Raw genomic sequence first — 17,453 nt, forward strand, 5'->3', positions numbered from 1 at the left:
GAGATTCTGAGCCTTTAAAGCATAGTGATAATTGTTTATGTTCCATTGGATAATGTGTTAAAATAGGGAGTTTCTTAGGAACAGATCTGATTATATGGATGAGTGATTCACTGTTCATTCAGTTACAAAGACAGCACTAATCAGCATATTGTTACATAAGCTGCAGCATAAAATCTGTGTTGAAGTCTTATGAACCAGCAAGACATTATTTATATACATGGCATAGCTGCATAAACAGGACTGTGCTTAACTTCTTCAACGCAGTAGAATTTGAACCATTGATTGTGGTGTATTGAAAACAATGTTAAAATAATAAACTATCCCTTTAAATTCTCAGGGGGTTTCCTTGTCCTGATTGCATGCTAGGGGACTCTGTAGGGAAGTGTATGAGCCAGGGCTTCAGCAGTCAGTCTGTAAAGAGCCAGCCTAGAGCAAGGTGGGGTGAGTTGTGCCTCTCTGCTTTACAGAATAGATTTGAGTATTGTGTGTTAGGGGTCTGGATTCAAAAATGAATTCAGTACTTGTGAAAGATGCCAGAAGGGGACAGCTCTGAAAACTGTAGTTTTTGTCCTGTAATTTTCCACAAAACAGGGAGACTGTGGGCAGCAGAGAGCAATCTTTACAAACTGCTACATCAAAATGGAGGAATCTTGAGTGTTGAAGTTATATTACCTGTGCATCTGGCTTGAGAATACTATGTCCAGTACTTATGTCCACACTTCAAGAAGGATGTTGAAAAATTGTAGAGGATTCAGAGAAGAGCCACAAGAATGATTAAAGGATTTGAAAACATATCTTATCATGAAGAAAATAAGAAGCTCAATCTGTTTAGTTCAACAAAAAGAAGGTTGAGGGGTGACTTGATCAAATCCTAGAAGTACCTACAAGGGGATCAGAAATTTGATAATAGAGGACTCTTCAATGTCTGGAAGTTGAGGCTAGACAAATTAACCCTAGACATAAGGTGCAATTTTTAACAGTGATGTTGATTAAGCATTGGAACAATTTATCAAGGATTGGGATGGATTATGCATCACAGGAAATTTTAAAATCAATATTGGATGTTTTTCTAAAAGCCATGCTCTAGTTTACCGCAAGTATTGGACTTGAAGCAGGCATTAATTCAGGAAAGTCTGATGGCCTGTGTTATATAGGAGGTTAGACTAAATAATCCCAATGGTCCCTTCTAGCCTTATAGTCTATACATCTGTGAAAATGCTAGCTATGACCTGGAGGGTATCCCCACAGGATGGAAGGATAATCTGCATGCTAATTCTATCTTTGGCTTCTTTACTGACCATGCCAAAAAGTTTCCAATTAGTGCAAACTGTGATAGTGATTTTTGTAAAGTGGACATCTATCTACTAGGTAATGAGATCACTAACTTAGATCTCAGAGACAACCACTCAGCCATCAGATGAGATAGTAGAAATGGTGTACAAACTGACTATCCCCCAAATGTTCAATTTTCTATGGACTTCATTGGGAGGTTTTCACATAGGAGAGTCATGTGCAGAACACTCAACCTTTACTCTTTCAAATACCAGGCAGTTTGTCCACTGAACCCTTTTAACAAGTGGCAATATCCCATATCTTCACTAGTATCACTGACATGCTAATATCCAATGCTTCTGTATGGAGAATTGTTTCATATTTCTTCAGTAAGATAAAGTGCCACAAAACTATTTACATTCTAACTAACAGTATACAATGTTGGGCCATATATTTAAAGATGTTATTATGGAATAGTCTCATCCAGCAGAAAATAGCTTAAGGCAGATTTAAGCGATAAGGGCAGGCTTTGCCTTGTTTAGCATGTATTTGGATGCAGAGTCATGTGCACCTATCATTTCAGAATTGAAAATAAAAAAATTAGATTTTTCTTCCTCAGTTTGCGTTCAGCAAGTTATTTACCAGATGTATGTTACTCAGCATTTTCTTTAGCTCTGACAGATTGATTAACTGTGTTTACCGATGTAAAAGCATCACATCTACTGTCTTGTTATGCAGAAAATTTGAGATGAGTAAGACTAGCAGTTTGAAGAGCACCAAATGAAACTCTGCACTGTAAAGTTGTCATTTTAAAACACATATTAGGTTGATAGCATTTCCTGAGTCTAAAAATGAAGGATAACTTAGGCCACATACTAAACAACTGCTCTACCTGCTGGACTGGATATTTTGAGTGTTATGATCTTTGGCAATAGTTCATATTTCATTATTAAGACGGTAGTAGCATTCAAAGTGCTTTAGAAACTTCCCAAACACAAGGCCATATTCTGTGTTCCATTCCTGCCCCCCTCACATTACCCTGATGATGGTAAATGGGCTATATAGCTGAGGGGACCAGCCCTGGGAGAATACACAAAGAAATTCCACAAGTGGTGCAGAGCTGCAGAAATGGCTCTCCACCCCTCTCCACCACAGCACTTTGCACAGGGGACATATCAAGATTGGGTTAAGGAAGGAGGAGGCTGATCCAAGAGCATGCTGCACTTTGGCTCTTAACTACTGGAACAGCCACTGGGGTACACCCCAGACAAGTACAAGTTAGAATTGTTCTGAGTGAGTGCATACACCAGAGAATAGGCTAAGAATACAGTGAAGTGCAATGATGGCTTAATGACACATTTCCATCACCAAATCATTTCCCTCACCTGAACCAAGTAGACCTTGGGATTAATAGACTCTAATCCACAACAGACAGTCTAAAATATGGAATACTATAATTCTTAATTAAGTAGGTCAGAGTCACTCATGGATTCCACAGGCAACAGCCAGGGAGAACCAGGTTCAGGACACCTGATGGCAAAACATTAGCCTGGAGGGAAGCATCAGTAAGTACAAGGCCCCCTGATACCCTAGCTCCGCAAGTTGCACTTTTGGATTTTTGTTCCTGTTGAAATTGGAGTGTATTTGATCAATGGAACATTACAGTATACACATGATCAATTCCCACTGAAATCAATCAAAGTTCTGCAGGCAAATTTTGTCCTGCTATGTCTGCTTGTAGAATGTTGTGGTTCTTCTAACTCAGGAGATTTGTAATAGATGCTTTCCATGTCTTCAAAGCTGGTTTGGATCTAGCCTAGGTTGGTAACAGTTTGCAGTTGCTACTATCTGTTAGGATATAGATATTCAGGTCTGTCTGTAAAGGCTTATAACTCTAAGAATTTAGGTGTATTCTTATCACTTAGCTAGTTCTAGAGGTATAAAAGAAAGAATCAAAATCACTGTCTACTTGTGTAAGGTCCTTCTCTTACCATGACAGTCTGAGGCCCTGTGCTTAGGCTAAGGCCTTTGGCTAAGCAGCAGAGGCAGCCATAAGCTGGGAAGCGACCGGTCACCTCCTCACATTCCAAACTAGTCACATTGAAATAAGGGCTATTGGGCTGTTAGGAACACAATCCTGTCCTGATAGTGCCTATTGCCTCCAGAGAAAGGGAAGTGCCTAAAAGATGTAAAAGGAAACTTAGTTTGATAGCAAGAACTCACTTATCAATAACTGGGATGTGTAATTCTCATTTCTGTGTTTGTTCTATCACTGTAGTCCCCATTTCCCTATTGTTTGTCTGTATAATCTCTGTCTGGTTCTGGGATTGTTTCTGTCTGCTGTATAATTAATTTTGCTGCGTATAAACTAATTAAGGTGGAGGGATATAATTGGTTAAATAATCATGTTACAATATGTTAGGATTGGTTAGTTAAATTTCAGTATAATGATTGGTTAAGGTATAGCTAAGCAGAACTCAAGTTTTACTATATAGTCTGCAGTCAATCAGGAAGTGGGGGGGGGAAATGGGAACAGGGAATGGGGGTGGGAAAATTGGAATCATGTTTAGCTAAGGGCAGGAATGGGAACAGGGACACAGGTGTAAGGCTCTGTGGTGTCAGAGCTGGGAAGGGGGACACTAAGGAAGGAAACTGGAATCATGCTTGCTGGAAGCTCACCCCAATAAACATTGAATTGTTTGCACTTTTGGACTTTGGGTATTGTTGCTCTCTGTTCATGTGAGAAGGACCAGGGAAGTAAGTGGGTGAAGGAATAAGCCCCCTAACACTATCTAACAGCTTTTAGTGGTCTATGTAAAATGAGTTAGTCACCTCAGTCCAGTTCTTAGTAGATATCTAAGTCTCATTGACTTTTCACCTCCAGCAATTATCCCTCCAGTACAGGATTTCTAGATACAACATAAGCAGTGGCAGAGTGAATTGTAATCATTCTGTGAATAAACTGAAGACATCAGTCCAAGGGCTATCAATCTTCAGTAAGTTCATTTTAGTAAGCAAGCAACCAAAACAACCTCAATGACAAGTATTTTTGCTGGAAGTGGAGCAGTATGTTCTGCATGTGGATACAATTTTCAGATATTTAAAAGGATAAAAAGTTCATTTACCTGTTAAGACAGTTTGTTTAAATTAGCTAATATAACAAACAGAGGCAAAGCCAGTGTTGTGTGAGAAGTACAACATATGTTGTTTCCTAGTTGGGGAATCCATCTGCAAGAAGCATAAATTCATTAAACAGCTCAACTTGAAAATTCTGCCCAAAGAAAATTCTGAGACAAAGAGCCAGTGAGTTTGATATACTCAAACATGTGAAAAGGTGACAGATTTCTTAATGAGACAGTGTGATGGGAGACTGTCTTCCTAGACCGTGTCTCCTAATGGTCAGAGCACTGGCTAGTCATACCACTTTGTGGGTTCAAGTCCCGGATTGGTGGTAGGAGAACCCAGGCCTTCCTGTTCCTTCAGGTTCCTTCCCAGGGCCCTGTGGCACGCAGTTCAGGTGTGCAACCTGGACCAGGGTATCACCCAGCCTTATCTCTGGGTTACAGCCCACAACTTGTCCTCTGAGGAGGGGGTCAGGAGCTTCCCTTCCCCACTCATCAACAGATACTCTGCTGTCTCTTTTGCCATGCTTGTGGTTCTGAGTTGAAGTCTGCTTCTGGAGGTGTGGGTCTCCCAATGGATTTCTGCAGGAGCTACCAATGCAGGTCTGCTCCCTTGGACTGACTGCCCTGTGCTGCGCCCTTTTAAGCTCCACCTTCACTGAAAGCATGCCCTGGAGGCACGGGTGGGCAGAGTCTCCTGTGACCAGAACAACAGTGTAGGGTTGGTACACCCCCCAGTTACAGGTATAGCTGTTCCAATAGCAGAGGGACAGTGAAGGGCAATCCAGGTAGCAAGTTTTAGGAAAAAGGGCTTGATGAATGAATATAAGGAATATAGTGATGGGAAGAGGACACAGCGGACAGCAAGAATTCTACATTATACATTTAGGACCGGACTCTGCCACCATGCCCCTTGCTGAGTAGTGTCTTATTCCCTGACAAGCTCCACTGACTTTTCAATAAGACTACTTACAGTTCAACTTAATGTGAGAAAGGGTGGGAAAATCTGAATGACAGAGGAGCCTAGCTCATATGAGTGGGAAGAAGGAAACATAGCTCAGTTGAATCAGATATAATCACAAGAAGTTTGGGAAGGCATACTTGTATCTATGAATATGATTTAGGTTTGTAACCTTAGTCATAATCCTGGAGAAAACAGAACTGGAGAAAAGCCTCAGGATCAGGAAGTTATTTCTGGTTTACAGTGTGTACCCAATTAAGGACTAGATAGACATCGAAAATGAATGAAAAATTCAGTTTAGAGGACAGTGTCAATACACTCAGCAGTGTATTCTTCAGCAGTGAACAATAGAATCTCTCATATATATGGATATATGGGCTGTGCAACCTGAAGATGAAATCTCCTTGGCTGATAGTTCTGATGGCATTGTCAGTCACATAAGAGAAGAGGTACAATTGCAAGACCATTATGTACTCACTTGATATCTCAGTGATAGTGCTGTTTATGGAGCTCCCTCCAGTTGAACTGCACTTTTTACTGTCTTTGAATTGCTTCCGTTGCCTGGCCCATCGGTCTAGGGCTTCTTCCTGGGAGCTATCACTGGCTCTTGTATCTTTTAACACTGGTTCACCGGGTAGCTTTATGGTCTTATTCACTTCTGACTTCAAATCTAAATTAAGATCAGATTTTATCTGAGAGCTAGATATGTCAGATATAACAGTTCTTTTACAGTTATACAAATTATACAAAATGTTCTGTCAATTATACCTTTTTAAAATTGAGCTTTTCCTCATTATAAATGATGAAATAATGTGTATAACAATAGTCTGTCTGCAAATATATGAGGGACAGAAAATCAAAATAGCAAATAGCATTTTAACTAGTCATGGGCCACATTTAAAAAAGATATCGAAGGCTTATATGAAAAAATGTGGGCATGTGTAATTGCCTTGCTTGTACACATAAAGCAGATCGTGCATGCAGATAGCTAGTTAAGCACCTACATAGCCATCTGCCTGCATAATCCCTCAATTTGCAAACACAAGCATGTTTATTGCATGTGCAAAGGAATCTGTGCATTTATGTGTATGTGTAAAGCATGAGTTTCAGGTGTCCTTATTTAAAAATATGGCCTTAAAAATATAACAAGGAGAAAAGGCAGTTAAGAAGATAGTACAAAACTCAAAGTAGAATACTTCCATATTAATTTATTTCTAAGCAAATTATAAATATAGTAGTACTACTTTATTGCTATTTCAGACATTAAAAACAAATCTAGAAATAAAGACCCTGGGTAAATTCATTTACATAAGTGCAAGGGGTGCTAGCTGCATCTATTTACACCTGGAAGGACAAAGATGTCTGAGCAGAGAGGGCAGGTAGGATTACCAGGAGAGGGTAGGACTAGGGAGACCTAATCTATCTGGAACTCCATTTGGGATGAGCTGAATGAGTGCCTCTTCCAAGCACCATTGTCCCAACAGCCTCTTTACATGGTTCTCAATCCCTGGATGATCAAGGTTTATGCCACTGTGCCTCTATTCCAGACAGACATTCTTCTGCTGAGTGGCAGGAAACTAAATCCTACGAGGGTAGCTTGTTTGGTGGCAAATGATGGGAATATTTTTGATATAATTTACTGTTTGAAAAAAAACCTCCCCCCCCATATACTTTATATCCTTAAAATGATAATTTAGTTTCAATAATGTTTTGAAAACAATATTCAAATTAAGGAAGCTTTTTTCTGGGTGGCATACTTTAAAGATAACATGTTATCTGGAACGCTGACGCTCAATATATTTATTAGAGCTATCATTTCATTTCAACATTTTAAATTGAAATGGGATGATTTGACATTCCTGAACTGTACTGGTTTGATTTCGTTTGTTGAACCAAATCAAAATGTTTAGTGTCGGATCGGTTCAATATTAAACTACATCTGCCTGAGCCATCATGGTATGTCATGTCAGCTGTACTTCATGTGCTTCACGTCCCCATTCTCTTCTATGGGTTGGTCTCCCTCGCCAGACTATATGTTCTATGATGAATTGAAATCACTGATATCCCATGATGCATTGTTGCAGCTCAGTCAGAGGGAAGACTACATTGCATCATATGATCTCCAACCAGAGATCCCACCCCAGAAGCAGAATAGGGGCATGAGGTACCATGGCAATTGAGGCAGGCAGACAAAGATTAACGTTGAATTCACCCAAAATGAAATGTGTTGATATGGTTTCACAAAACAAAATGTTTCTATTTGAATCAATCTGATCGGAAACTAAATATTCTCTTTCAATTTTTCCAACAGAATTTTTTTTTGGAGGGGAAGGGCGAGAGGCACAAAATGTCATTTTCCTACAGAAAATTTTGATTTTGCAAAAACCATAATTTCCATTGAAAAAAAATTTTGATGGTAAATTCACAAGCAGCTTTAATATTTATGTTATAAAAATTGATACACCTTGGTTTTCATGTACAGTATTGGATGCTGAATGATTAAATATTAATATTAAACAAACATAAACAAGGATATTTCCCCATAACCGGACCCTGTTGTAACTAGCCATTGTTGCACACGCTACTCTTCATTAGTGCTTATTACAACACTGGATGGTGGTATCTTTTCTATGTCATGGTAGTACAACACCACTAGATTAAGGTGGTGGTGGGTTGTTTCCTTTCTTTTTTTAAACTTTGGAAGGCCACCGTGGGCTTAAGAACGAATATAGTAATTCACTTATTCAAAGTTTTGCCAGGAAACATGGGAACTGCTGCTTTGTTTCAATGGTGATCTATAAATAAAATCCTGCTGGTACCAGGAAAAGTAAATAAAACTAGAGGAAACATATTACTGGAATTTTATTTGGCCTGGACTTTTTTTTTCCTCCTCTTTCTTTTCTTCCTTTCCCCCTCCCCCCATTGAAACTGCTATATATGTCCCTTTCAAGTAAATTCTGTTGTTGGGTATGGCAAGCCACACACTGCCTCTCTATCTGCAGACTGTTCAATGAAATGGCTGCACTTGACCAGTTGCCTGACAGAGCAGGATGCTGCCATATCCTAAAATGATTCTGTGACCCTTATTTACGCTATATAGTATCTTACTCAACAGCAAAATCAATGGATACCATTCCTCACAAATGTATGTGGTAGAATCAGGATCTTAAGAATTATTTTGGATTCAAAGAAAGAAAAGGTCATGCTTTTCAGGCCATTGGAAAGGACTTCTAAAGACTGAATGTGTGGCCCAGAGCGAACTTGTCTATGTGTTTCTGGCGCATTATTTGAAACAAATTCTAGGGAGGGCAAAATTGTGTCAGTATATAGAACATTACATCGTATCCTGCAAAGTTGGGAGACTGGGTAGGAGGGTGGTGGAAGACATACTGGAACACATAAGCCTATGAAAAGTCAAGGGAGGGGCAACTGCACTCTTCCCCATAGCAAATGATACTCATGATATGTTTACACAATACAAATGAAGTGTAATTCACTATCAAAAATCTTTGTTAAAAAAATAGTGGTTGAATGTATGTTTCACTGGAGTCCCCCTCCCCTTCCCCCGTTACACTTGCTTTACAAAAATCTAAACCTTAAAAATACCTCCCTAAACATTAATAATGTCTGGAAATGAATGGTTAAGGGATCCAGTCAGTTGCCTCTTCTCATATAATACTTCACTACTATCAACTCCCTGATTTACCCTTCCCACCCAACCATCGCTTTGGCCCCCTCCCCTGTTTTGGTCTGTACTGGAACATTAATTTTATATAGGGCACTATTTTCAACAGTGCATTGCACTGGCCTAACTCCACTCCCATTCAAGATAATGGTAAAACTCTCATTGGCCTTTCTCTGGTCCCATTAACATCAATGAGAGTTTTACCATCAACTTCAACAGGCGCAGAGTTAGGCCAATGCTGAGCATTTTGAAAATCTCAATTTAAGTGTGTAAAGTTATATATCTAAAAATTTTAAGAAAGAATTAAGGAGCGATCATGGTTACTACATTGGGAGTTATAAAATTAAACAAAAAAAAAAGTCAGCTGAATTTCCAAAGGATGATCTATATATAGCTGGTAACAACTTAAAACTGTTAAGGACTAGATAACTCAGTCTTTTACATTGCTATGATACAATTTTTTTAAATTGTTACCCAGGTATTCTTATGGGATGTTTGGATGGTAGAAAGGAAGATAAATAGGAAATTTCAGAACTGATGCAGCATCTTATTTAAAAAAAAAACTTCTCTGTACCCCATTTTCTCAGATAGGTATAGAGAGGCAGAAGGAAAGTCAAATGATTTGATTAAGGTCATCTAATGTGCTGAAGGCTCAGCCAAGATTAGAACCAGGATGTGCCTGGCTTTCAGTCTTTTGCTGAGGTCACTAGACCACATGCATCCTTAAACATACTTACATATGTTTCTAAATATAGTACAGAGCTCTGAGAACATGTCTCATGACACCTGTATTAATCCTGATCTGGTATTTGCTTTACTCACTAGGAGGATCACATTGGTAGTGCTTTGTTACAATATATCAAACTCTGTGTAGCAAAGCTGTTTTAAAGTGTTTTTTTGTTAATAAACTATTGGCCCACCTGATTCTACACAGAAGGGAGTGGTGAGCAGAGTACAATCAAATAGCTAAACATATCACCAAAGAGATGAGAGAATGGGATTAGGAAACAGTATGACCCTTGTATATTAATAATTCACCTGTTTTTTCCAAGCTATAAGTCGCCAAAGCACAAAGGGCTAAGCCATTCCCCAAATGTGCAGCATATGCAAAAGGATTAATCATGCAGAGAATTCTGGAATGCCTACCTTTTTGACTAATCTGCTTTCTTGGTGACATTGGTGTGTATGTGTTCTGGCAACAATCCTTTGTCTCACATTTTTTCTCAATTTCTTCAGAGCCGGATTTAACTAGCTGCTCTATCTGACATGCTACAGGCACTGTTCTTAAATGATCAGATATTTGGCTTGTTATCTCTTGTTCACTGCAAAGGTTCTCTTTTGTTTCTTTGGTAAATGTACCCTCAGTGCAAACTTGCTTATCTTCAGGATGCACTGAGGAGCTGGACACTGAAGTAATATGTGTGGAATCATCATGGAAATTGGCTTCATCAGGAATATTCCTAGATGTGTCCTGGACCTCAGAAAAGCTCTGTAATTCATTATCTATATCTGACTCCTCAGCATCCAATAAAAGGGACATAAATGATTTTTCTCGTATGCTGCGGGGTAGCTTAGGCTCATTTTTTATCCCAGAGCCAAAGGAATCAGCTATCTCCTTATTGTCGCCTTGAATGATGAGCCTTTGTTCTTGCTCTCCAGTTTTTACAGTCATCACTGATCCTTTCCATTTCTTTATTGTTACCTCAGGCTCTGGGGTAGCTGGATGAACACACTTACTTGGTTGTAATGCTGAATGTTGGCTTTGGACACAGTCTATGGCTACTGTATTAGCTATGCTTTTGTCACTAACATGGCCATTTGAAGGGCTTCTGGAAAGGGAAGGGACTTGAAATATCAGGGCTTTATTCCGTACTTCAACATCGCCTTGTACATCAAAGTGATGATCACTTTCTAGTGTCTCCTCATCAAAACCACTTTCTGTAAACTCAATGTGTTCATCACATACAGCAAGATTCTGGAGAGGCTCTGAGTATTTATGCTCCAGTTTTCGTTCTACATTTGAATTGATGTTGGAATAAGATGTTTCCACTAATGTCGCTTCCATTTCTTTACAGTCCCCCATATAGTCTTCATAGTGAGTGAAGAAGAAAGCATCATCTATACTTCCTTCCAGCTCAGAATGGTAAATGGTCATGTCATGATTGTAGGAGGTGAAGGCATACTGATAAGATTTGAGCACTCTCGGACTGCTGACTGATGTGAAGCTGAAACACTTACAAAGTTCTGTACAGCTGTTATGAGACTGAGTATTCTTGCTGTAAACATCTACTGCTTTGGCCTGCTTGGGCAGTACTTTTAAGGATAAAGATGGCAATGAATAAAAGCCAGAATCCCTTCTGTGGTGAACTGGTGACAATACATCAATGGTGACATCTGGAAAAGATTTTCTTCTAACTGCTTTTGGCTCCGGGTGTGAAGCTAATATAGTGTTCCTTATGTCAATGAGACTGTTTCTTATTTGCCCTGCTTCATTGGCCTCATCAATAGGTTCTTTACCAAGGATTTTTTCACTTGAACCATTAGTATCTAAAGGACAACCCCCATTATAACTAAATTCTGAGAAAAATATCTTGTCTTTACAGAAATCTTCCTTTTCACTGGCAAAATCTTCAGTCCCAGGTTCTTTTTGTTTACAGATATGATTTCCTTCCTCCCAAGCTGGTAAGACTGCAGGTAAGGTGTCAGGTTCTTTTTGATCACTGATTGGGAGTAAGGATGCAACCTCTGTAGTGGTATCTAAACATATTTCTTTGCTGTCAGCAAACTCTTCAGGTGGAGGAAGAAGTAGATACCAGTCTGGACATGTATAGTTTGTAAAAGACTCTTCCTTTTCATGAAGGCTAAAATCTGATTCATAATCAGTGCTGCAAGATACCTCTGTTACAGAATATTCTGTATCACTGGAATAAGTGTTTCCATATTTCCTGCTGCAAGTTTTGCCACTTGTCTGTGTGTGTTCACCTGGTTCTATATGAATTATTGGATTCTGCTTTCTATTGTTGTATTTCACTTTAATTTCCTTTCCTACAATGCTCACTTTCAGTGAGGTGTTCTTGTTGCTGGTAATTTGTATTTTGTGTTTAGAGGATGCCTTGTAATTCTCATTTTCATCTATAGAATGGGCAGTTGATGGATCCTGACACTTATGGCACTTGGAATAGTGGCTTTTCTGATATTGCTTGTCACGATAGCACTTTCTGTTCTTTGGACATTTCTTTTTCTCAATTACAAGGCTTGTTCCAGAATCAAATAACAAGCCCTTCTTAATTTCTACTTTCATATTAAAACCACCACATTTTAATTCTGCAGTAAGTACTTCACTAGCCAAATCAAAGGGTTCTGCAGAGCTTGGGTTGTGCTTCAATGTAATTTTTCCTGTTGATAAGGCTTCTGATTCATCGAAGGTTACCACTGCAAGGACCTCTTCCTGACTATGAGAGAATGATGGTGGAGGGCAATCTTTTTCCTTCCCTCCTTCTTTTTCACTGTCATCTGTATTTTCTTGTTCTTTATCTTCACATTCACCTGAATTATTCTGTTGCCCAGTCAATGGTGTACAAGAGTGATCTTTCCTGTTTTCTTCAGATCTCTCCATGTCCACTGGCTCAGGGAAATTAGCTTCCACTGGGTCCTCATCCGCTTTATTTTTAAGGCCTTTTACATTTTGCTGGCATTTACAAACAGCTGGCAAATGTTCATCTAAATTGGAAAAAAGGAAGAAAGGTTTTTGCAGTGGTCTATGTAAGCAGCATCTAGAAATGTATTATAAGGCCTTACAGTGTTTTTCATATTCAGTGCTTATGTCACTGAGGAGCTATACTTTAGAAATACTGTATATACCATAAGAACTGACCTATTTTTCTTCTTTTTAGTATCACTCGACTACACATTTTTATTTAAATGTAATTTATTTGTTTTACAATATGAAGCCAAGTAAACAGTGTCTCTCACACTAAAAATCAGCCTACTCATATGAAATTAGTAAGAACCATACAATTTTGTCTTTAAAATGCTCACACGAGATTTTACACAGTACAAATGTACTATGCTGTAATGTGTTCATTTAGAAAGATCTACTTCTCTCTCTCTCTCCCGTGGGATATTTGTTCCTCTCCTCAGCACACAGTGGAACAATCAATATCCTATTGCATGGTTGCAATTTTGGGTACATTACTTGGGACTTGTACTTATTATAATCCTTTTACAAATGAGCAAACAAGGGGATTAATTAATGTAGCCAAGGTAACACAGCATGTCAGTAGCAAAGTACCCTGGCATTATAATGTTCTAACTATTAGACAATACTGTTTCCCAATGGGAGTTGTTCTGTGCAAGATTTCTTCTGTAAATTACATGAAAATCTGTCTTGTTTGAGACCTTTTTGAATGGATTTTAAATAGCAAGGACAATAGATTATAGTAACATCTACTTAACCAGGATTAGTTCAGCTATTATACTTTATTAATTTTCAGAAATATATTGTTCTCATTTTTGTCCGTACTATAATTTCTGCACACAAGAAGTCTGAAATAAATTTGGGACATTTAAACAATACTACCTCTGCCTGCACATGCCCAGAAAGAGACAGGATAGCAACTCAACAACAAACCAAGTCTCAGGAAGAAATCACCTCTGTTTATATTTATTTAATATGGATGCCTTGGCATAAGCAGAAAACTAATAGCCCAAGCAGGAAATAACTTTAGGGAACTAAGATGCACTGATATCTGTCTTTAATCTTGCTTTAATTATGTTACTATAACTCAAGTATTTCTAGAAAATGTCTGGAAAATGACCAGACATTGTGCTATACATTCAAACTAACCATTTCATGAACTTACATTCTCTGGGATCTGAGCTTTTTCTGCCCTTGCAGCTTTTTCTTCTCTTTCTGCTCATTTCTGAGACCTGAGGACATCCAGATTTTACTCTCCTGGGTGGGGAAAAAAAACCATTGAATCATAAAAATTATTCCCTATTCAACTGCAAGGTTGTTTTCTTTTCTCTAACTTGGCTTCTCTTTCCGAGTCCATAAGCCCACTGATCGGAATTCTGAATTGGAAATAGGAGCTTGAGCATCTAGTTGTTTCACTTGGTCAATCAGCGCCAGATTTTCAAATCTATTTAGATGCTAAGGATGCAGATAGGGCCAAGTGAGATTTTTCAGAGGCAAGGTCACAATCAAATACCTGGTTCCTCCCTTGCTTTAGGATGTATGTTAGAAATAACTCTCACCAGCATCATACCTGGTGCAGGTTACTTCCTCATTTGTGCTGGGGGTGCAGTGGAGATGGGAGACCTGAGCCAAAGCTCCATCCACTCCTTGCCCTTTTGTATCGGAGTGGGTGTAGCAACCCCAAGGAGGCTGCTCTCCCACCAGGGCTGCTACCCACAATGTGGGTAGTCCATGCAAGGGAACAAGAGAACAACTTACATCACCTTGTGCCTATGTAGTGTAGTTGTAGCCCTTCTGGACTCTCACAGGAAAATGATAAAAGTCAAAAACACCCAATCACCTGTGGGTGAATATGTTTCACAACGTGATCATTCCATATCTGACCTATTAGTACTCATCCTCAAAGAAAAACTGCGCAACGCTTTCAAAAGACGAGCCTGTGAGCTCTACTAGTCACTAAAAAATCAAGAACTGAACAGACACACTGGGATATATGGCTTATTACAACAATCTGTAACTCCCCTAACCCCCTCTTTTTGTCCTATGACTACAGAGGTGTTAATAGGCCACTCTACCTTGAATGACCCTTTAGAATATGTTCTAACTACACCTTGCATTGTGCTGTGAAGCCATACCTTTCCCAGACCTGAAGAAGAACTTTGTGTAGCTCCAAAACTTGTGTCTCTTTCTCATTAACAGAAGTTAGTCTAATAAAAGCTATTACCTCACCCACCTTGTCTCTCTGACCACCTTGTATAGTCACATAAGGCAGCAAACAACTGAGCCACCAACAAATTAAAAACCCCTGTGAGAAGCAGTGCCCATCTTCCCATAGATACTTCTCCTGTAGCCCTCAGAACATATTTTGTGTTTTGTAAAGTGCTGTGTACATCAACAGTGCCCTATAACATATAATAAATGCATTTATCAACAATTAAAATCCTATATAATTTAAATATAGCCTTGTAAATTGCCAGTGTGGATGTTGGTGCTTATTGTCAGGACAAATATTGGTATTAGCACTGGAATACAATATTTTATGATGCAAGCTGAGTTTGAGAAAGCAGTTGTATAGTGAATATATTGCTTTCAGCCACATCACTTGTTTGACGTTCTATTTAAAGAGTGCTCTTTTTTTTAAATGAACATTTTACCAGACAAGGAAATGATGCTCTGTAGTTCAAACAAACAAAAAGGCTGAATATAAGCTGTGCGCACACATATAAAAGCATCTTCTCTCCAGCTATAAATCTTGCTAACTGTAAGATTAGATTTCAAGTTAAGGCTAGTTTGGTGTGTCAAACAAAAAAGAGTGCTGCTCACATTCATTGGGGTGCAGCTCCACTACAAAGTAGAAGTTTCATTTGTGAGGTCCTTTCAGGGTTGGTGGGTTTTTTGTTTTTTTTTTTGCAAGAATTTTCCAAATCTTTCCCTACAGGAAATGTCACTGTCGGTGTATTCAAGCTTAATTCAACAAATATCAGTACTAGGGAGGAAGTGTGGCCAAGTGGATAGTGCACTAGACAGGTACTCTGGTGACCTGGGTTCTATTCTGAATTATTTTTCAAGCTTCATCATGCACTAGTGGTATCAACCAGCAGGGACTGCCATGGTTTGGCCTAATGGCAACTCTAATTTCTTCTTGATGAAGCTAGAGATTTTGGCTTGTAGTCTAAGGCTAGGGTCCAGGTCTGGGTGGCTCAGATGGTTAAAACTGGTTGATGGCTTCTTTCTGTGACAAGGAAAGCTGGATCATGTGTGATTTAGTCAGGGTGATTGGCTACAGTTACCCCTTTGTGATAAAGACTATGCTTGTTTATCAATTTACATTTGTGCGTTGTTATTATTAAAATTGTGGACTCTGTGAGGTGTATTTGTTCGATCCCCAGGGTCAGAAAACAATTGGCAAGTAAATCCTAAAAAGCACATAAATGAGCAACCATAATGTTGTTATTTCTACTACTTCTCCTGATATTATTTATGCTTCTTTTTTTCTCCTGTCAGATTCATTGCTTCAGGTAAGAAAATAGACAAAAGTCTTACGGTTGAGGTGACTGCTTGGTGTCTTTTCCTTCGCAGCTTTTTCACTGTGCTTCTTCTCACATGTTATTTTTTCCTTTCACTGTACCAGTGTATCTACTTGTTTTTTGTTGGTTCCACACCTTAGATTTGTAAATTTTGATGAAAATTAGGAATCTTATCACCTGTAATCCTTAGTCACATGAGCAGTCCCATTGATTGCAGTAAAGATTACTTGAAGGGATAAGGATTGCAAAATAAGACTCTTAACTAGGACTCAGCTCTGTGCATTGCTGTGAACTTCTTGTGAGAAGCTGAGCACTGACAAGTCTCATCAGCTCAAATGGGAGTTAAGGGTGCTCAGCAGTTTGCAGGATTGAGCCTGAAATGTATTGGCATAGAGCTCTATGTGCTAAGGTTATTCCTGATATAAGCAGCAGCACTCTGGCTGGCTCAGAATAAGTGACTCATATTTATATCTCCTTAATTAACAGACATGCTTGAAAGATTATCCACAACCATAAAGCTAATTAAAGCTTCTGTTCATATCTTTGTTGTGAACACCATTCTAGTTCCTGTTTATAATAAGGGGCAATGCATTTCATTACTTCTTACAAGCCTTGGTATTAACTCTCTTAGACCAAAGAAACAGTCTTAACAACATATATATTTGAGATCCCACTGTTCTCTGGCAGGTGTGAATTGCTGTAAGATTTTTTGTTTGTTTGTTTAACTGGTAGCAGGAATTAAAATTTTAGGCTGTGGAACACAGTTAAATCTATTTTATGATGTTTTAAAAAGCTTGACCTTCTTCAAATTCTTCAATAATGGTCATTGGCTTGAAAGGGCAAAAAGATAGCAAATTAAAGAAAAATATGGAGGAACAAAGTATAGTGTAATAATATGTAACTAAAGAAGAAACAATAAATCAGTATTAATTTTTTTATAGCAGTGAAGAAAAATACCTTTGTAAAATGTTTTAAAATTCTTTCAGGATAAAAATTAGCTTCAAAGTAGTGTACATTTTTTTTTTGTAATTAATTATAGTACGTTTTAGATGGCCTAGCTGTAGCCATAATACACACAGCAATGTTACATTGAACAGTCCTATTCAATCCTTAGCTAAAATGTTTCACATTCCAGAAACATATAGTGCTGGTGATTGCACAATAATTAGTTCTCCTAGCTAACCAAAAT

The 17,453-nt window shown here is 38.6% G+C and overlaps 1 protein-coding gene across 2 annotated transcripts in view; it reads right to left on the reverse strand.

The window, feature by feature from the left end:
* The window catches only part of LOC119855859, a 62,564-nt gene extending 46,089 nt beyond the window's left edge, over positions 1–16,475 (reverse strand). Inside the window, exons 1-4 of one of the 2 annotated variants that reach the window (XM_038402699.2) lie at positions 16,281–16,475; positions 13,903–13,994; positions 10,187–12,760; positions 5,834–6,025 (exon numbers count right to left, since the gene is read on the reverse strand). In XM_038402699.2, the coding sequence (XP_038258627.1) occupies positions 5,834–6,025; positions 10,187–12,760; positions 13,903–13,960 (2,824 nt within the window). In that variant the 5' untranslated portion in view covers positions 13,961–13,994; positions 16,281–16,475. Of the gene's footprint in view, positions 1–5,833; positions 6,026–10,186; positions 12,761–13,902; positions 14,199–16,280 lie in introns of those variants that run through there. The other variant, XM_043514162.1, reaches the window with a different exon arrangement.
* Positions 16,476–17,453: the final 978 nt, after the last annotated feature.

This window comes from Dermochelys coriacea, chromosome 5 (genome assembly GCF_009764565.3).
Source record: "Dermochelys coriacea isolate rDerCor1 chromosome 5, rDerCor1.pri.v4, whole genome shotgun sequence".
Classification (NCBI taxonomy): domain Eukaryota; kingdom Metazoa; phylum Chordata; order Testudines; family Dermochelyidae; genus Dermochelys; species Dermochelys coriacea.